Here is a 21653-nt window from a genome sequence, read left to right as displayed (position 1 = left end):
AGGTATTGCTGCAATATATGTCAAAGAGTGTTATGCCTTTATTTTCCTCTTAATAGTTTCATGACTTCCCCTGTGCCTCAGTGGTAAAGAATCCACCTGCCAAGCAGGAGTCATGGGTTTGATCCTTGGGTTGGAAAGATCCCCTGGAGAAGGAAATGGCAACTGACTCCAGTATTCTTGCCTGGGAAATCCCACGGACAGAGGAGCCTGGTGGGCTGCAGTCCATGGGGTTGCCAAGAGTTGGACATGACTTGGTGACACGCATGCGCACACATCATGAGATCATTATCACAGCAAGTTTAGTGAACATTCATCATCTCATATAGATACAAAATTAAAGAACTTCTTAAAAAATATTTTTCTTGTGATGAGAACTCAGGATTTACTCATAACAGCTTTCGTATATGACATACAGCAGTGGTAACTGTATTAATCTTGTACATTTATATCCTTAGTTCTTAATTTATTTTATAACTGGAAGTTTGTACTACCTTTTGACTGCCTTCATTCCAGTCCCTCTCCTTCCTTACAGCTTACATATGTCAGTGCTCTCTTAAGTACATACATGTTAAGGTTTGTTATCTTCAGTTATTGCCAAGGTGGATATCAAGGAGTTTACCCCTTTTGTTTTCTTTTAAGGGCTTTATGATTTCAAGTCTTGAGTTTAAGTCTTTAGTCGATTTTGAATTGATTTTTGTTTGTGGTATAAGATAAAGATCCGATCATTCCTTTGCATGTGGTTGCCCAGTTTTCTGAGAACCATTTGTTGAAGAGCCTATCCTATCTCCATGTTACGTTTTTGGCTCCTCTGTCATAAATTTAATTGACCATATATATGCAAGGGTTTATTTCTGGGCTCTCTGTTCTGTTCCACTGATTTATTTCTGTTTTTATTCCAATAGTATACTGTTTGATTATTATAGCTTTGTAATACAGTTTTAAACCAGGGAGCATGTTGCTTTCACCTCTGTTCTTCTTTCTCAAGATTGCTTTGACTATTCAGGGTTTTATGTGGTTCCATACAAGTTTTAGGATTGTCCCTTCTATTTTTGTGAAAAATGCAATTGGAATTTTGTTAGGGGTTGCATTAAATACGTAGATTGCTTTGGATAGTATGAACATGATTTTTTATTGTTTTTTTAAAAATATGGAATGTTTCATGAATTTGTGTGTCATCATGGGCAGGTAGCCTTGCTAATCTTCTCTGTATTGTTTCAGTTTTATTATATGTGCTGTCAAGTGAGCATGAATATGGTTTAATTCAGTGTTTTGTTGACTTTGGACTGGGATTGTTACATGTTTTGAACAGTTCTTTTTGCTTATTGCCAAAAAGAATCCTGCCATTTTTTTTTTTTTTATATTCACATATTGCGATATTACCCAGCATTGAATCATTGCCCTTGTACTTTGAGCTGTATCTTACATTATTGGATTAGTTTCTTTTCTTTAGTCACAGGCTTTGTGGCAAAAGGCCAAGAGTCTGTTTTTGAGCTCTGAGGAAGCACTGTCATCATAGATCCAGCTGAGGTTACCAGAATAGTCAATATTGTCATGAGACTCATTCCTGGTAGAATACTGATTTTGCTTTTGGGTTAAACTCAGCATTTTGATTAATGAATTTTTGAGTTAAATACCTACAAGATAATTGCTGTGATGTAAAGTAGTGTGAATTGCCTCCCCTTAAAATTTTAACATTGCCTGGAATTTACAACATGTATGAGTTAATAAAACCATTGTAGGAAATTCCTTAGCCATTCCGGTGGGTTAGGTCGCTATGCTGTCACTGTCAAGGGCTTGGATTCGATCCCTGGTCAGGGAACACCAATTCTGCATGCTGCACAGTGCAGGCAACAAAACAAAAAGAAAAAAAGCAGAAAGCCACTGTAAATGTATGTCCTGATTGTATATTTTCCTTTTTGTATTAGTCTGATTATTTTACTTCAGTCTGTACAAATCTGAATGACTATGTGGTATCAGTTAAACATTCTTATAATATTTAAAAAATACTTTATGAAACGCTTAAACAATTTTTTTTAAGCAATCTATCTGTAGACATACTTTTAATATGTACAGTTGATCCTCATTATTTACAGATTCTGTATTTGTGAATTAGTCTGCTTGCTGAAATTTATTTATAAACCTAAAATGATCATTTGTGGACATGTGCAGAGCAGTGAAAATTTTGAGTGCTGTGACACACACATTTCCAGATAAAGTCAAATAAGACAGTATTCTCCCTTCTTTTCATTTGTTTATTTTAATTGGAGTATAATTGCTTTACAGTGTTGTGTTGGTGTGTACTGTACAACAAAGTGAATAAAATATAAGTATACATATGTCTTCTCCCTCCTAAATCTCTCCACCTACCCATCCCACGCCTCTAGGTCATCATGGAACCCTGAGCTGAGTTCTCTACAGCAGCCTCTCACTAGCTGTTTGTTTCCACGGAGAAGTGTATATATATCTGTGCTTCTCTCTCAATTCATCCCACCCTCTCCTTCCCTGGCCTGTGTCCCCAAGTCTGTTTTCTATGTCTGTGTCTATTCCTGCCCTGCATATAGGTTCATCAGTGCCATTTTTTTTATTCCATATATATGCATTAATATATGATATTTGTTGTTCTCTTTCTGACTTGCTTCACTCTGTTTAACAGACTCTAGGTTCATTCACATCACAAAAATGACCCAGTTTTGGTCCTGTTCATGGCTGTGTAATAGTCCATTATATATATATATATATATATGTACCACAGCTTCTTTATCTGTTCCTCTGTCAGTGGACTTCTGTATTGCTTCTGTGTCCTTGCTGTTGTAAATAGTGCTGCAGTGAACACTGGGGTCCATGTATCTTTTTGAATTATGGTTTTCCTATGGTATATTCCCAGTAGTAGGTTTGCTGGGTCATACGGTGGTTTTATTCCTAGCTCCTTAAGGAACCTCCATCCTGTCTCCATAGTGGTGGTATTAGTTATATTTCCACCAACAGTGCAGGAAGGTCCCCTTTTCTTCATATCATCTCCAACATTTGTTGTTTGTAGATTTTTTGATGATGGCCATTCTAACCGATGTGAGGTAATAATACCTTATTGTAGTTTTGATTTGCATTTCTCTAATAACGGGTGATGTTGAGCAAATTTTCATGTGTATTTTGGTTGGTTGTATATCTTCTGTGGAATACTCTTCCTTGTTTCAGCTCTCAGTTTTATAAACAAGTGTCCTTTTTATGGTCTATTTAGTACTGCTTTTTAAAAAAGCGTTTTACACCTTTTTTTTTTCTTTTATAGTGATTTTGCAATTAAATTTGGCCCCAAAGACAGTTTTCCAAAAAAAATGCACAGTTGGCTAAGAAACACATGAAAAGATGCTTAACATTACTATTAGAGAAATGCAAATTGAAATGACAATGAGTAACTACCTCACACTGGTCAGAATGGCCATCATTTAAGAGGCTTTGAATAAACACTGGAGAAGGTGTGGAGAAAAGGGAACCCTCCTATACTGTTGGTGGGAATTTATATTGGTGCAGCTGCTATGGAGAACAGTATGGCAGTTCCTAAAAATTTGAAAATAGAGTTGCCATATGATTCAGCAATCCCACTTGTGGGCATATATCCAGAGAAAATTCTAATTTTAAAAGATACGTGCACCTCAGTGTTCAGAGCATCACTATTTACAGTAGCCAAGGAATAGAAATATCTAAATGTCCATAGATAGATGAATGGATAAAGAAGGTGTGGTATATATACACAGTGGAATACTGCTCAGTAAAGAAAAAAAAAGAATGAAGTAATGCCATTTGCAGCAACATGAATGAACCTAGAGATTATCGTACCAAGTGAAGTAAGGCAGAAAGAGAAAGGCAAATATCATGTGGTATCACTTACATGTGGAATCGAAAATATGTCACAAATGAACTTGTTTACAAGTCAGAAACACATTCATGGACAGAAAACAAACTTATAGTTACCCGAGAGGGAAGGTAGAGGGGAAGGATAAAATTGGGAGTTTTGGATTAGTAGACACACACTACTATATGAAAAATGATAGATAAACAGCACAGTCCTACTGTTACAGCACATGAAAGTATATTCAGTATTGTGTGATAAACCAGAGTGGAAAAGAATATGTATATATGCATATATAGATAGGTATATCTATATGTATATATATAGGAATCACTTTACTGTGTACCAGAAACTAATATAACTTTGTAAATCAGCTATACTTCACTTTAAAAAGGTATGGTCCAAATAACCTAACTCTACACCTACAGCAACTAGAAAAGGAAGAAATGAAGAACCCCAGGGTTAGTAGAAGGAAAGAAATCTTAAAAATTAGGGCAGAAATAAATGCAAAAGAAACAAAAGAGACTATAGCAAAAATCAGCAAAGCCAAAAGCTGGTTCTCTTAGAAGATAAATAAAATTGACAAACCATTAGCCAGACTCATCAAGAAACAAAGGGAGAAGAATCAAATCAACAAAATTTGAAATGAAAATGGAGAAATCACAACAGATAACACAGAAACACAAAGGATCATAAGAGACTACTATCAGCAACTATATGCCAGTAAAATGGACAACTTGGAAGAAACGGACAAATTACTAGGGAAGTACAGCTTTCCAAAACTGAACCAGGAAGAAACAGAAAATCTTAACAGACCCATCACAAGCACGGAAATTGAAACTGTAATCAGAAATCTTCCAGCAAACAAAAGCCCAGGACCAGATGGCTTCACAGCTGAATTCTACCAAAAATTTAGAAAAGAGCTAACATCTACCCTACTCAAACTCTTCCAGAAAATTGCAGAGGAAGGTAAACTTCCAAATTCATTCTATGAGGCCACCATCACCCTAATACCAAAACCAGACAAAGATGCCACAAAAAAAGAAAACTACAGACCAATATCACTGATGAACATAGATGCAAAAATCCTTAACAAAATTCTAGCGAACAGAATCCACCAACACATTAAAAAGATCATACATCATGACCAAGTGAGCTTTATCCCAGGGATGCAAGGATTCTTCAATATCCACAAATCAGTCAGTGTAATACGCCCTATTAACAAATTGAAAGATAAAAACCATATGATAATCTCGATAGATGCAGAGAAAGCCTTTGACAAAATTCAACATCCATTTATGATAAAAACCCTCCAGAAAGCAGGACTAGAAGGAACATACCTCAACATAATAAAGGCTATATATGACAAACCCACAGCAAACATTATCCTCAATGGTGAAAAATTGAAAGCATTTCCCCTAAAGTCAGGAACAAGACAAGGGTGCCCACTCTCACCACTACTATTCAGCATAGTTTTGGAAGTTTTGGCCACAGCAATCAGAGCAGAAAAAGAAAGGAATCCAGATTGGAAAAGAATTAAAACTCTTACTGTTTGCAGATGACATGATCCTCTATATAGAAAACCCTAAAAACTCCACCAGAAAATTTCTAGAGCTAATCAGTGAATATAGTAAAGTTACAGGATATAAATTAACACAGAAATCCCTTGCATTCCTATACACTAACAATGAGAAAATAGAGAAATTAAGGAAACAATCCCATTCACCATTGCAACTAAAAGAATAAAATACTTTGGAATAAAACTATCTAAATAAACAAAAGACCTGTATATAAACTATAAAACACTGGTGAAAGAAATCAAAGATGACACAAATAGATGGAGAAATATACCATGTTCATGGATGAGAAGAATCAGTATAGTGAAAATGAGGATACTACCTAAAGCAATCTGTAGATTCAACCCAATCCCTATCAAGCTACCAGTGGTATTTTTCAAAGAACTAGAACAAATAATTTCACAATTTGTATGGAAATACAAAGAACCTCGAATAGCCAAAGCAGTCTTGAGAATGAAGAATGGAACTGGAGGAATCACCTTGCCTGACTTTAGACTATACTATAAAGCTACAGTCATCAGGACAGTATGGTACTGGCACAAAGACAGAAATAAAGATCAATGGAACAAAATAGAAAGTCCAGAGATAAATCCATGCACCTATGGACACCTTATCTTTGACAAAGGAGGCAAGAATATACAGTGGAGAAAAGACAATCTCTTTAACAAGTGGTGCTGGGAAAACTGGTCAACCACTTGTAAAAGAAAGAAACTAGAACACTTTCTAACACCATACACAAAAATAAACTCAAAATGGATTAAAGATCTAAATGTAAGACCAGAAACTATAAAACTCCTAGAGGAAAACATAGGCAAAACACTCTCCGACAGGAATCACAGCAGGATCCTGTATGACCCAACCTCCCAGAGTATTGGAAACAAAAATAAACGGGACCTAATTAAAAGCTTTTGCACAATGAAGGAAACTATAAGCAAGGTGAAAAAGACAGCCTTCATCATGGGAGAAAATAATAGCAAACGAAGCAACTGACAAAGAATTAATCTCAAAATTATACAAGCAACTCCTGCAGCTCAATCCCAGGAAAATAAACGACCCCATCAAAAAATGCGCCAAAGAACTAAACAGACTTTTCTCCAAAGAAGACATACAGATGGCTAACAAACACATGGAAAGATGCTCAACATCACTCATTATCAGAGAAATGCAAATCAAAACCACAATGAGGTACCATTACACACCAGTCAGAATGGCTGCTATCCAAAAGTCTACAAGCAATAAATGCTAGAGAGGGTGTGGAGAAAAGGGAACCCTCTTACACTGTTGGTGGGAATGCAAACTAGTACAGCCACTATGAAGAAGAGTGTGGAGGTTGCTTAAAAAACTGGAAATAGAACTGCCATATGATCTAGCAATCGCACTCCTGGGCGTACACACCAAGGAAACCAGAATTGGAAAAGACACATGTACTCCAATGTTCATTGCAGCACTGTTTATAATAGCCAGGACATGGAAGCAACCCAGATGTCCATCAGCAGACGAATGGCTAAGAAATCTGTGGTACATATACACAATGGAATATTACTCAGCCATTAAAAAGAATGCATTTGAGTCATTTCTAATGAGGTGGATTAAACTGGAGCCTATTAGACACAGTGAAGTAAGCCAGAAAGAAAAACACCAATATAGTATACTAACACATATATAAGGAATTTAGAAAGATGGTAATGATAACCCTATATATGAGATAGCAAAAGAGACAGATGTATAGAACAGTCTTCTGGACTCTGTGGGAGAGGGCGAGGGTGGGATGATTTGGGAGAATGGCATTGAAACACGTATACTACCATATGTGAAACGAATCACCAGTCCAGGTTTGATGCATGAGACAGGGTGCTTGGGGCTGGTGCACTGGGATGACTGTGAGGGATGGGCTGGGGACGGAGTTGGGAGTGGTTTCTGGATGGGGAACACATGTACACCTGTGGCGGATTCATGTCAATGTATGGCAGAATCCACTACAGTATTGTAATTAGCCTCCAATTAAATAAATTTATATTAAAAAAAATATGGTCCACAAGCATAGTGCTGAAATGCTAGGTAATGTTCATAAATTCAGGAAAGTTATAATGTGCCTTACAGAGAAAATATGTGTTAGATAAGCTTTTTCAAGGCATGTATCATAGTGCTTTTTGCTGTGAATTCATTATTAATGAATTAACAGAATAGTAAATAAAGTGTCTTTAAAGAAAAACTCACATCACCAAGATTATATACTGATAGACTGACAGAAGTGTTGTGACCAGTGGCTCACAGTAACCTGACCCTGTATTTTCCTCATGAACAGTGATTCATTGTTCACTAATTCAGTGTTTCTTTTGAGTTTGTAGATCATTGCTGCAAATAATGAGAAGCATTTTAAAGTATGTGTTTGTTTGAAATGGGATGATTAATGAATTTTTGATAGTTGAGAAGGAAGAGGAAGAAAGTGATTCACATGTGTATGGAAGTCTTATAAGCTAAAGAATTGAGAACTATGTTTAGTTAGCATTGCTGCCTGGCAGAGTGAAGTCCTTGGATTTTTTTTCTTCAATTTTAATTGGAGTATAGTTGCTTTACAGTGTTATTTACTGCTGTACAGCAAAGTGAATCAGCCATATATATACATTGAAGTCCTTGTATTTTTACTTAGATTTTATGTATATGAATGAAAATTAAGTCATGTTATACTTCCCTCCTATGTACATAGAATTTTTCATTCTCTAGGGACAGATGAGGAAAAATAAAGGGTCAGATGACTGAAAATACTTGCCTTTCTTACTATTCATCGGTAGAGAATAATCATTAAAGGGGCTAGAAAGCAAGTACTATTACTTCTAGGTTGTTAAAGATAACACAGGATTTTGTGTAGTGAGAGCCGTATCATGTTAATTTATTTGCCTTCTTTTCACTTGATAGACTTCAAGGTCATGGTGCATATTTTTAAATATCAAAACACTAAAGGGAATGTCCTCAGAGACCCGTTGTGCTAATGTTAACAATATGACTCTGGCATAGACTTGTATTTAGTTCAGTTCAGTCACTCAGTTGTGTCCGACTCCTTGTGACCCCATGAATTGCAGCACGCCAGGCCTCCCTGTCCATCACCAACTCCCGGAATTTAACCAAGCTCATGTCCATCGAGTCGGTGATGCCATCCAGCCATCTCATCCTCTGTCTTCCCCTTCTCCTCCTGCCCCCAATCCCTCCCAGCATCAGGGTCTTTTACAGTGAGTCAACTCTTCGCATGAGGTGGCTAAAGTTTTGAAGTTTCTGCTTCAGCATCAGTCCTTCCAATGAACACCCAGGACTGATCTCCTTTAGAATGGACTGGTTGGATCTCCTTGCAGTCCAAGGGACTCTCAAGAGTCTTCTCCAACACCATATTTCAAAAGCATCAATTCTTCAGCGATCAGCTTTCTTCACAGTCCAACTCTCACATCCATACATGACCACTGGAAAAACCATAGCCTTGACTAGATGGACCTTTTTTGGCAAAGGAATGTCTCTGCTTTTCAATATGCTATCTAGGTTGGTGATAACTTTCCTTCCAAGGAGTAAGCATCTTTTAATTTCATTGATGCATTCACCATCTGCAGTCATTTTCGAGTCCCAAAAAATAAAGTCTGACACTGTTTCCCCTGTTTCTCCGTCTATTTCCCATGAAGTGGTGGGACCAGATGCCATGATCTTAGTTTTCTGAATGTTGAGCTGTAAGCCAACTTTTTCACTCTCTGTTTCACTTTCATCAAGAGGCTTTTGAGTTCCTCTTCACTTTCTGCCATAAGGGTGGTGTCATCTGCATATCTGAGGTTATTGATATTTCTCCCAGCAATCTTGATTCCAGCTTGTGCTTCTTCCATCCTGGCATTTCTCATGATTAGGTTGGTACAACAGCAATTGCTGTTTTACATTACTGAACTTTACTATTTGGTATTGGAGTACATTCTTAAATAAATGTGGTTATATATCATTTTAATGTGCATTTCTTTATTTTTATTTTATGCTGATAACTTTTTACTTGCTTTTTATTTTATACTTATTTTAGACTAGGGAAATGATGTTAGACAAGAACCAGTTTCAAGTGATTTTCTTATTTGAGTTCAAAATAAGTCATAAAGCAGTGGCGAGAACTCACAACATCAATAAGTCATTTGGCCCAGGAATTGCTAATGAATGTACATTGTAGTGGTGGTTCAAGAAGTTTGCAAAGGAGACAAGAGCCTTGATGAGGAGCATAGTGGCCAACCATCAGAAGTTGACAATGACCAACTGATAGGATCATCGAAGGTGATCCTCTTGAAACTACATGAGAAGTTGCTGAAGAACTCAGCATTGACCATACTATGGTCATTTGGCATTTGAGGCAAATTGAAAAGGTGAAAAAAGCTCGATAAATGGGTGCCTCATGAGCTGACCACAAATCAAAAAAATTATCAGTTTGAAGTGTTGTCTTCTGTAATTCTACACAACAACAGTGAACCATTTCTTGATCAGATTGTGACGTGTGAGAAAAAGTGGATTTTATGTGACGACCCGCTCAGTGGTTGGACCGAGAAGAAGCTCCAAAGCACTTCCCAAAGTCCAGCTTACACCAAAAACAGGTCATGGTCACTGTTTGGTGGTCTGCTGCTGGTCTGATCCATTACAGCTTTATGAATCGAAGTGAAACTGTTATATCTGAGAAGTATGCTCAGCAGATCAATCTGATTCACTAAAAATTGCAGTGCCTGCAGCCAGCTTTGGTCAACAGAATGGACTCAGTTCTTCTCCATGACAACGCCCACCCCCACATTGCACAATCAACACTTGAAAAGTTGAATGAACTGGACTACGAAGTTTGCCTCATCTGCCATATTCACCTGACCTCTCGCCAAGTGACAACCACTTCTTCAAGCATCTTGACAACTTTTTGCAGAGAAAATGCTTCCACAACCAGCTGGAGGCAGAAAATGCTTTCCAAGTGTTCGTGGAATCCTGATATGTGGAGTTTTACACTATAGGAATAAACAAACTTAGTTCTCATTGGCAAAAGTACATTGATTGCAATGGTTCCTGTTTTGATTAGCACAAATGTGGTTGAGCCTGGTTATAATTTAAAATTCATGGTCAAAAATCGTAGTTGCATTTGCACCAACCTAATGGTAGACAGCGTATTAAAAAACAGAGACATTACTTTGTCAACAAAGGTCCGTCTAGTCAAGGCTGTGGATTTTCCAGTGGTCATGTATGGATGTGAGAGTTGGACTATAAAGAAAGCTGAGCGCGGAAGAATTGATGCTTTTGAACTGTGGTGTTGGAGAAGACTCTTTAGAGTCCCTTGGACTATAAGGAGATCCAACCAGTCCATCCTAAAGGAGATCAGTCCTGGGTGTTCATTGGAAGGACTGATGTTGAAGCTGAAACTCCAATACTTAGGCCACCTCATGTGAAGAGTTGACTTATTGGAAAAGACCCTGATGCTGGGAGGGATTGGGGGCAGGAGGAGAAGGGGATGACAGAGGATGAGATGGTTAGATGGCATCACCGACTCAATGAACATGGGTTTGGCTGGACTCCGGGAGTTGGCAGTGGACAGGGAGGCCTGGCGTGCTGTGGTTCATGGGGTCGCAAGGAGTTGGACACTACTGAGCGACTGAACTGAACTGAATTGTAGACACTATTATTCTGAAGAGACTTCTGATAAATGAGTTGATCAGCTTGTTCATTCATTTAATCAAAAAGGACATTCACGTGTTTAAGAAATAAAAATTATATACTGACAGTTCTAATAATGAAAAGTAAATGAACCCTATCCTACCTCTCCTATCCCCCTTCTTTTTCTGAAGAACATCCTCTTTTAGCTTAAGTAATTCTTTTGTTATTTACCTCCATATTCTTAAACTGTATACTTAATGCAGCTATTTCATGATTTATCAGTTGTAGAGCATATTTATCTCCTGCCATGAATTCATACTTGATCTTTGTTCCTTTAGCCTTTCAGTATGGTTTTTGCACTGTCTTTCAGCTTTGGTAAAATAGTTTGTCTGATAATTTATTTTCCTCTATTTTCTCTCATGAGCTTATTTTGTTAGAAATTGACACTCCTGAATTGATCGTCTCTGTCTTTCTTTCATATTTTTCTTCTCCTTTTCTGAATATATTATTTTCTATTTCCTCTGGAGTTCTTTATGTGCGTGTTTTTGTCTTTGTTTGTGTTCCTCTCTCCTTGGAGGCTTTACCTGTGTATTAGTATCAAAATGTTGATTGCCCATTAGGAATTGAGAGCGAGGATCCAAAATAAAGGTTGGGAGAACAGATTGGAGATCCTTACTTCAGAGCAGTGTTGCTCAACTTTTTTCATTTTAACTGCCTGAAGGAGCATAGTTAAACATTTCCCCCCCCCCATAATTACTGCCTTTGCCATGAAATTTTAATACCACAAGGTTTACTATATATGTATTTATATATTGTGAAAGATTCAAATGTCAGGGAGGGTTTGGGGATGTCATTTCTCCGAGCAGGTCAGTTGCTACCTCTACTCTCCTATCTTTAGTTATTCTTCAGGAAGATGGGGTAGAAGGTAGGGGTCACCAACCATTTATGGACCTTGAGTTAATCTGTCAGCTTATAGTCCTTTATGACTCCTGACCTACTTTTGAAAACTTAGACTCTCTGCTTCACTGGGGCAAATTAGCTTCTCTTTGTACATGTGCCCCATTATGAGCACCATAATCCATCATCTTTTCTACCCTACTACTTCAGTGAACATTTTTTCTCTGTGTTTTGTCTTCTAGAATCTTACTAGATCTGTAATTTTAATTTTCACTTAAGTTTCAGTAAAATTCACTAAAGTTCTACCGGTTGTAATGATTCATTTGATTTTTAAATCATTAAGTAGTGTTCATTTGGGGCATAAGAACTGAAAGTGCATAAACATTTGTTTTCAGTTTTTTATCCTATCTGGATATCCTTAATAGTCTTTTAAAAATAAGCATTATCACATATCCCTCATTTATATTCTACTCATATTTTTCTCTAGAAGATGCCTGTAGTTTTTCCCATTCATACATTTTTAAGTTCTCAGAAGTTATTTTGTGCCCTACCAAGAATTCACTAATGTAATCTGTGTTTGTCACTTTATGGTGATATATCCTATTCATATTAGGTTGAGATTCAGTAAAACTTGAACAAGGAACAGAATTCTTTTTCTTTTGTGAATTGTGAAAGTAAAGTCATGTCCGACTCTTTGCAACCCCATAGACTGTTGCCTACCAGGCTTCTCTGTCCATGGGATTCTCTAGGCAAGAATACTGGAGTCGGTCGCCATTTCCTTCTCTAGGGGATCTTCCCAACCCAGGGATCAAAGCCAGGTCTCCTGCATTGCAGGCAGACACTTTAACCACAGAGCCACCAGGGAAGCCACCAGAATTCTAGTTATTTTAAATTATATTGAGGTAGGTATTGGAGCTTTGTGGAAATCTCAGAGAACCTTCTGGAGCCTTACTAATATATTAATAACCATTAGCCACCTGTGGCTATTTAAATTAATTTCAACAAAATAAAATTTAAAATCCAATTCCACAGTTACATTGACCACATTTTAGGTATTTTATAATCACATATGACGGGCTAGTGGCAACTATGTTGGATAGCACAGATAATAGAACATACCCGTTAATGCTAAAAGTTCTGTTAGACAGGACCGTTTGAGAGAGTAAAAGTCAGATACCATTCTATGGCTTCTACGAGATTGACTAGTTTCTTAAGCCCCAACTTTGTGGGATTTGCTTATCCTGGTGACTGTATAGTACTTTTCCAAACAGATATTAATGTAAAAAAAAAAAAAAACTGCCGTCTTAAAGGTATTCTTTAAAGCCTTTAGTAAAGAGTGCAGGTCACAAAGGTAGCTATTATCTAAGTAAATGGAAGAGACAGCCAGTAAAACACCATCTTAATTGTGTAGTAACTCCAATACTTTGGCCACTTCATGCGACGAGTTGACTCACTGGAAAAGACTCTGATGCTGGGAGGGATTGGGGGCGGGAGGAGAAGGGGACGACAGAGGATGAGATGGCTGGATGGCATCACCGACTCGATGGACATGAGTTTGAGTGAACTCCGGGAGTTGGTGATGGACAGGGAGGCCTGGTGTGCTGTGATTCATGGGGTTGCAAAGAGTCTGACACGACTGAGCGACTGAACTGAACTGACTGAACTGAATCCTCTTTTGTGTGGATTCAAGAGAACACTTCAGAAAATTGAGAGGCAGTCGTAATATATAACATTCATACATAATATCCTCATCTTCCTTCAGAATTTTACTAAGGAGTCTCAGCACAGGCAACAAAATGATGCTGATAAACTATTGTTCTGAGTCGGTATTATCGGTAAGCTGTTACTCCATTTTAAATAATTTTCTATGTTGTTGATTATTTGTAAAATATACGTAAGTATAGCTTATACCTTAGAAATGTTGAACTGGAAAGGGTCTAGAAATTATCTAATCCTTTCCTTTCATTTTAGAGGTAAGGGTAACTCATGCTTAAAGTAGGGCAATAATTTATCCAAAGGCACACAGTCTTTAAGGACAGAGCCAGTTCTAGGACCAAAACATTTTGAGTTCATGTTCCCCCTTTCCCTTGGTTTGCTGAGGACAAAGAAGGAAAGACTTGATTCATTCATTACCTCTTTTCCAAAGCTTTTAATAACCTAGGTGGGAGCCAGCGACATTAAGAGTATGGAATTCTGGGAACTGAGTTTCATAATGTGTTTTCCTCTTTTTTAGAACAACAATTTGTAATCTTTATACAATGCCACGAATTGGAGAGCCTGTCTGGCTTACAATGATGTCGGGGACTCCAGAAAAGAACCAGCTTTGCCATCGTTTCATGAAGGAGTTCACTTTTCTAATGGAAAATGCTTCAAAAAATCAGTATGGCCCTCGCTACCTCCCATCCTCCCTTTCTTCCATCTATCCATCCATCCAAGCTATCTTGACTGTCTTAGCTGTTATTTATAATAACTTAATACCTAGATTGTGATCAAAGTTCAGTTACAAAAATGAAAGAGTTAATCATTGCCTTTGGAAGTTTTCATATTATTAATGAGCAAGACAGGATTATAAAAGGTAATTAATATAATTAAAAGATGTGGAAGAAGGCCAAAGAACCTTATGTTGAGAAACAGTAAAAATGTCTTTGTGTATTAAATTAAAACTCCTGACATCTTACGGAACTGTGTGAGGCTTCTCATTTTTCATAATTATATCTACATATGCAGTTTCATTCTATAGAAAATAAAAATATATAGATAAGTGCCAAAATTCCAATAATAATGTTTTCAGTATGATACTTTATCATATTGCTTTCTTCTAATCATTCATCAAATTCTTAGACTCTCGAGTAATTTTAAATGTTTATATTCTCTAAACAGAGTTTTCTTAATACTTTTCCTTCATTTTCCTTTTCAGTAATTGGGAAATGTATAGACCTACTGGTTCATTTATAAACACTGAAAAGAATCCATAGTTTTTTAAATGGCAGTTTTGTTTTTTAATTATGAGTCAAAATAGCTCCTGGTGAATGTTATCTTTATTTTAAGGATTTTTCTTTTAACTAGTACAACAAAAATTTTTATTAGCTTTTGTTTTTATCTCGGTGATATACCTATCCTTTCCTCTATTCTTCCCTTTTTTTATGATAATTGGCCATATACCCTCTCTGCTTTATTCTGTCACTGCTTTTTGCTTGAGGTTTTATGAAAGCAGGTTAGACTCTGATAGGATGCATTTTGTTTTCAGATTCTTGCCAGCACTCATTACTGCAGTTCTGACCAATCATCTTGCCTGGGTTCCAACAGTCATGCCAAATGGACAACCACCTATAAAAATATTTTTAGAAAAACATTCCTCTCAGAGTGTGGACATGTTGGCAAAGACTCATCCGTATAATCCACTTTGGGCACAACTGGGTATGTATTCGGAAAACCCGGAAAACCCTTACCTAATGCATTATACTTAGACTTTTGTATAAGTATCTGGAGTTATTTTATAGCAAAAATAAATAGAGAAAAATTTTTCTCTTTCCTTTCTAAAGCAGTTCTTCCTTGTTGTTTTCATGACTGCTAAATTGTCTTATCCCCATCTTATGTATAATATCATTCCTTATGGATAGAGACCAGCAACTACAACAAAAGGAGCAGAATTTACTAACTTTGGGATCTTCTGGATTTTTTGTATTCAGTACTTTTCCTGGAAAGAATGAACGAACAAAGTTACCTGTGATCTCTAGAATAAATCTGGTTAACCCAGAAGCAGTTATCGAGTTTTTCGTTGTACCGTGTTTGTTTCTTTTGTTGAGTAAATTTTGAAAATGTTTTCGTTAGTGCTGCACACCCCATTAAATAAACGGGTAACAGGAGAGAGGGTTTAACTGATGAGTTGACAGTCGTTAGGAAGGCAGTGTAGCCTGGAGCTTAAATTTAAGCATAGGCTGGGGAGTCGGGCATACCATGTTTGAATCACAGTTTCCCTGTTTATAAAGTAGGGATAATAAATAGTACAGGGAATTCCCTGGTGGTTTGGTGGTTAGCATTTGGTCCTTTCACTGCCTTGGCCTGGGTTCAGTCCCTAGTTGGGGAACTGAGATCTCACAAGATGCATGGAGTGGCTAAAAATATATAAAATAAAAAATAAATAATACATAATGTGAAAAGGAAATGAAATAATATAAGTGTACTATTTAGGACAGTGGCCGGTAAATATATGTAGTTGCTGTTATCCCTGCTGTTACTCTGTTGCTATTTGGTGATGGGGGAAGAACTAGTGAGAACATTTTCGTGACCAGGTAGAAACTTTAACTTCTCTTAGTTGTTAGGGTGAGTGAGCTTGCCAGGCACAGATTGTCATGTGGCTTGTTAATCATATAACCAGTCAACCTCCCTCCCTCATTCCCACTCTATTTCCTCCCTCCCTCCCTCCCTCCCTTTCCTTTCTTCTACATAATTAAGGAATAATTGTCATACAACAAACACATGTATAAAGTATACAGTTTTGTAAGTTTTGATATATATGTCAAAATATATATAAAACCATATCACCAAAATCATTATGGTGAACATACTCATCATTACAAATTTTCCTCATGCCCCTTGTAATCACTTCCTCCCTACTCTGCCTGTTCACTTTCCCTTATAGTCAGGCAACCATTCGTCTGCTTTCTATCACTGTAGATTAGTTTACATTTTCTAGAATTTTATATAGATGGAATCAAACACTGTGTTTTTCTTTGGTCTGAATTCTTTTATTCAACATAATTATTTTGAGATTCACCTATAGTATATGTATTACTAGTTCATTCTTTTTAAATGCTAACTAGTATTTCATTGTATGAATATTTAATATATGTTTTTCCAAATCAAGTAATTCAGTAGTTTTTTTTTTAATTTGAACATTTCAAATCTGTTTTCAGTTTCACAGTCATTTATTGAATGCACAAAATATCTAAGGCTCTGTACAAAGAGCATTGGAGGATATAAAGATGACTGTTTTAGAAATGACAGTCATACTGTAGGTAAAATATATATGGACAATGAGGATCATTCAGATAGGAGGTATAAGAAGTTAAAAGTTTTAAGTAGTCCACTTTAACTTGGACTTTGGATGAATAAAGATGAGAAAAGGTAATTATCAAAAGATAAACCTGGAAAAGTAAAGTGGGATCAGTCATGAAAGACTCACCATGCCAAAGCATTTTCAGTTTTATTTGCTTGTTAGTGGAAACCTTGGGAGTAGTTTGAACAGTGGCATCGTGGTACTAGAGCCAGTGTCTTAGCTAGAAGAGAAAATGTATCATGTTAATACAGTCTGTAGCATATTATTTGAGACCTGTTTATGTTCATTCCTTTAAAAAGTATGAGATTCTTGTAAAGTAAAAATAGAGATTTTTCAAAAGTTGAATTAAATTCCATTCTCCCCTTTTTTAAATGTAATAGCTGTTCATGTATAGTATGGATACAGAGGTGAAAATGAATCATAAAGCTGAACATGTTGCCCTTTTGGGTCTGTCGTGAGTATCCAGCTCTCTGGGGAATGGAATGGAAAGGAAAATGGACTTTTAAAAACAAGGGAATTAGTGTGAGGTCCTGAGTAGGAGAGCAACAGCTGAGGTTCAGGAATATTATTTCAATCAAAGAAAGTTAAGTATGTGATGTGACTACTTCAGCTCTGCTCATTTTCATTTCTACTACCTTCCTTTCCTTGGTCCTCAGCAGATGTGCTTTTGCACATAAGTACTTTAGTCAGTACTTGTCCACGCAGATGCTGAGAGGACTGGCATGGAGCATGTTCTTGGTAAATGTGACTTTCACAACTGACTGTTTGCTTGTGGTTTCAGCACCACAGCAGCTGCTTCAGGAGGAAGCTAGATAGCCCCTCCATTCACCTTTCTCTTTGGTTAAGATCATCATCTTATCCTACTCCTGAATAATCACTCACCTCTGAAAGAGCCAAAAGTAAAACCTGACCTACCCCTCATACAATAAGAGTAGGCTTCTGTTAATTGAAAATAGGCTGCTTAGCTGTGTAAGTAGAGGATATGTCCATTAACCGATTTTTCTATTTCAGGAGACTTATATGGCGCTATTGGCTCTCCTGTACGGTTAGCAAGGACTGTGGTAGTTGGCAAACGACAAGACATGGTCCAGAGGCTGCTTTATTTTCTTACTTACTTCATAAGATGCTCTGAACTTCAAGAAACCCATCTTTTAGAAAATGGAGAAGATGAAGCCATTGTTATGCCAGGCACAGTAATTACTACCACTTTGGAGAAAGGGGAAATAGAAGAATCTGAGTATGTGCTGATCACCATGCATAGAAACAAAAGCAGTTTGCTCTTTAAAGAGTCAGAAGAGACAAGGACTCCTAATTGTAACTGTAAATATTGCAGTCGTCCACTCCTTGGGCAAAATACAGAGAATGTTTCACGACAAGAGAGAGAAGATATTCAGAACAGCTCTAAGGAGCTGCTTGGAATTTCAAATGAGTGCCAAATGATTTCTTCTGACTGCCAAGAAGAAAGTGCTCCCGATGTTAAACAGTACAGAGATAAGTCAAGAACTTGCCTTGATACCAAGTTAGAAACAGTTGTTTGCACAGGATCTGCTCCAGGAGAGAGATGTGCATTGTCAGAGTCAGGCTTAGACCCAGCAGAGGAAACGTGGCAGAATGAGGAGTTGCTAGATTCAGGTAATCACACAGGTAAACTGTTAAGATCTGCAGGAATGGTTGTGGAAAAAAAACCTCCAGATAAGCTTGTGACAGCTGCATTTTCTTGTGAGGCAACCCAGACAAAGGTTACTTTCTTGATTGGGGATTCTATGTCACCTGACTCAGATACTGAACTCCGGAGTCAGGCAGTAGTGGATCAGATTACCAGGCATCACACCAAATCACCAAAAGAAGAAAGAGGGGCTGTTGATCAGCATCAAGAAACTAAACAAACAACTAAATCTGAAGAGTCTGATATACCAAACATAGTATCTGGAGAACCCTGTGAACTTCCTTGCTGGAATCATTCAGACCTAGAAAGCATGAGTTTATTTGATGAATATTTTAATGATGATTCAATTGAAACCAGGACTATTGATGATATTCCACTTAAAACAAGTACAGACAGTAAACAACACTGCTGTATGTTAGAGTTTTCAAAAAGATTGTGTACAAAAAATAGCAAACCAAACAATGAATTTTGCAAATGTGTAGGAACAGTTCACCAAGATTCATGTAAAACCTGTTTTCCTCAACAAGACCAAAGAGATGCACTCTCCATTCTTGTCCCCCATGGGGATAAAGAGAGTTCAGAGAAAAAAATTGCTGTGGGAGCTGAATGGGACATTCCAAGAAATGAAAGTTCAGATAGTGCCCTTGGGGACAGTGAAAGTGAAGATACAGGTCAAGACGTGGCCAGACAAGGAAACAGTTATTATGGAGGAGAGCAGGAAGATTGGGCAGAAGAAGATGAGATACCTTTTCCTGGGTGAGTACGCAGTTTTAACCTTTCATAGAACTTATAAAAATATGTACCATTCTTTTGTTTAACTGGTCTGTGAAAGTTCGGAGTAGCTAATGTAAAAGAAGAGATCATTGTTCTGAACAGATTTTCTTTGATTATGATGTGCTCTTACGAGAAGGATTAAAGGCTAAGACTCATAGGTACTGTGGAAAAGCTTTCTGAAGACATTAGAGGAAGTTATGTTGGTGTGTGGGAGATTCCCTACTATCTAAGAGTTTTCAAGCCATTTTGGATAGAATTATGCTCCTCAGAGAGAACTTGTGCTGAGCCTGGCAACTAGGGAGAGGTGATCACTGAGAGAAGGTAGGAAATAGCTGTTAGAAATGAGTTTAGAGATAAAAGGAAAGCATAGAACATATACTCTCGGTCAAGAATACAAGGAAGAGATTCATACCTGAGAAATGTTACACACCAAGCTTTGGATTTGTGAATTATTTATACTTGGTTTTAGGTGATGGTTTCTGTAATTTGATTGTATTAAGGGTGTGTTACATATACACAAGGGATAGCCTTCCTGAAGTCTGTTGTGAAAGATTTATGCTCATCTCATTATAGTTGTCCATCAAACCCTTTTTGGATACGAAGGAGTGTTTTGTGTTCTCATTGAACCCTTAAGCCAGTGTGTTTTTTTGTTTGTTTCTAGGCCAGTTTTTATTTAAGAATGATTTTACTTTTAGTATATTTTATAGAGAATGATGGTACTGGAAATGTGGATTAGTATAGTCCAAATTTTTTTTGTATGTTTGTAAAATATATTTATTACTGAATAGATTTGCCTTATTTTGGAACTTTTCTCCCAGGTCAAAATTAATTGAAGTGAGTGCTGTTCAGCCCAACATTGCCAACTTTGGGAGATCCTTGCTGGGTGGCTATTGCTCTTCTTATGTCCCTGACTTTGTTCTTCAAGGAATTGGGAATGATGAGAGGCTCCGTCAGTGTCTGGTGTCAGATTTATCTCATGCTGTGCAGGTGAGTGACCTTCACTGCTCTTAAATTTATTTTGGACAGATTATTAACCAGTAGAACCCAAAGTTGCCTTTTTCTGGTCACACTTCAGTGTATAATTGGAGAAGGAAATGGCAACCCACTCCAGTATTCTTGCCTGGAAAATTGCATGGAGAGAGGAGCCTGGTGGTCATAAAGAGTTGAACATGACTGAACACACACGGATGCACACACAGAACACAATTGTTCTCTACATGCATCACTTCATATGTGGTGACCTGTATGTTTGTACCTGTCATGGTGAAAATAAGTGAAAGGAATTTGTCAAGTTGGAAATCTGAAAATATAGAAAATACTATGCGTATTCTTAGGTGTTCATCACCAAGTTATTTATAACATCAGAATATTGCAAATGCATAAATCTGAGTGGAAATAATTTTCATTTCTGGCATATAGTATTACAGTTGATTTTTTTATATATTGCTCTTGTATCCTGACACTTTGCTGAGCTCTTTTATTAGTTTTCATAGTTCTTTGTGTGGCTTCTTTGAGATTTTCTACACACAGCTTCATGTTACCGTCTTCCTTTCCAGTTTGGGTGCCTGCTTTTTCCCTTGCCTGATGGTATAGCCTAGAACGTTTAGTGCAGTGTTCCATTGAAGTTCTGATGGTAGACATCTTTATCTTGTTCTTTTTCTTAGGGAAAAGACATCAAGCGTTTAATTATTAAGCATAATAATGTTAGCTGTTGGATTCTTATACGATGCTCTTTTTATCAGGTGGATAAAGTTCTATTCCTAGTGTTCTGAGTTTTCTGTGCCCTGCCCCCTTACATCATGACCTAGTGTGGGGTTTTGTCAAATACTTTTTGTGAAATCTGTTGAAATGATCATGTGGGTTTTTCTGTTAATGTGATAGATTACATTGATTGAATTTTAGATGTTAATCCAATCTTTGTATTCCTCAGTTCAGTTCAGTTCAGTCGTTCAGTTGAGTCTGACTCTTTGCAACCCCATGAATTGCAGCACGCCAGGACTCCCTGTCCATCACCAACTCCTGGAGTTCATCCAAACTCATATGCATCGAGTCGGTGATGCTCTCCAGCCATCTCATCTTCTGTGGTCCCCTTCTCCTCCTGCCCCCAATACCTCCCAGCATCACATTCTGTTCAATGAGTCAACTCTTCGCATGAGGTGGTCAAAATTATTGGAGTTTCAGCTTTAGCTGAAACATTAGTTC

General features: G+C 37.3%; 1 protein-coding gene and 1 non-coding gene across 3 annotated transcripts in view; one reads left to right on the top strand and one right to left on the bottom strand.

Annotated features, from left to right (window-relative positions):
- FNIP1 (folliculin interacting protein 1) overlaps window positions 1-21653 on the top strand; it is a 116237-nt gene that overhangs the window by 80325 nt on the left and 14259 nt on the right. For both annotated transcript variants that reach the window (XM_055430400.2, XM_055430399.2), the window contains 4 exons: window positions 14186-14332; window positions 15200-15369; window positions 18023-19433; window positions 20270-20438. In XM_055430400.2, coding sequence (XP_055286375.1) covers window positions 14186-14332; window positions 15200-15369; window positions 18023-19433; window positions 20270-20438 — 1897 coding nt within the window. The remainder of the gene's footprint in view (window positions 1-14185; window positions 14333-15199; window positions 15370-18022; window positions 19434-20269; window positions 20439-21653) is intronic.
- Window positions 1142-1247, bottom strand: LOC129559626 (U6 spliceosomal RNA). The gene has a single exon (XR_008686580.1). It is a non-coding gene; the product is annotated as a U6 spliceosomal RNA (small nuclear RNA).

This window comes from Moschus berezovskii, chromosome 8 (genome assembly GCF_049115385.1).
Source record: "Moschus berezovskii isolate FMDL1 chromosome 8, NW_MosBer_1.0, whole genome shotgun sequence".
Classification (NCBI taxonomy): Eukaryota; Metazoa; Chordata; class Mammalia; order Artiodactyla; family Moschidae; genus Moschus; species Moschus berezovskii.
Note: the sequence above shows the minus strand (reverse complement) of the source record. Positions and strands in the feature narration are given on the sequence as shown.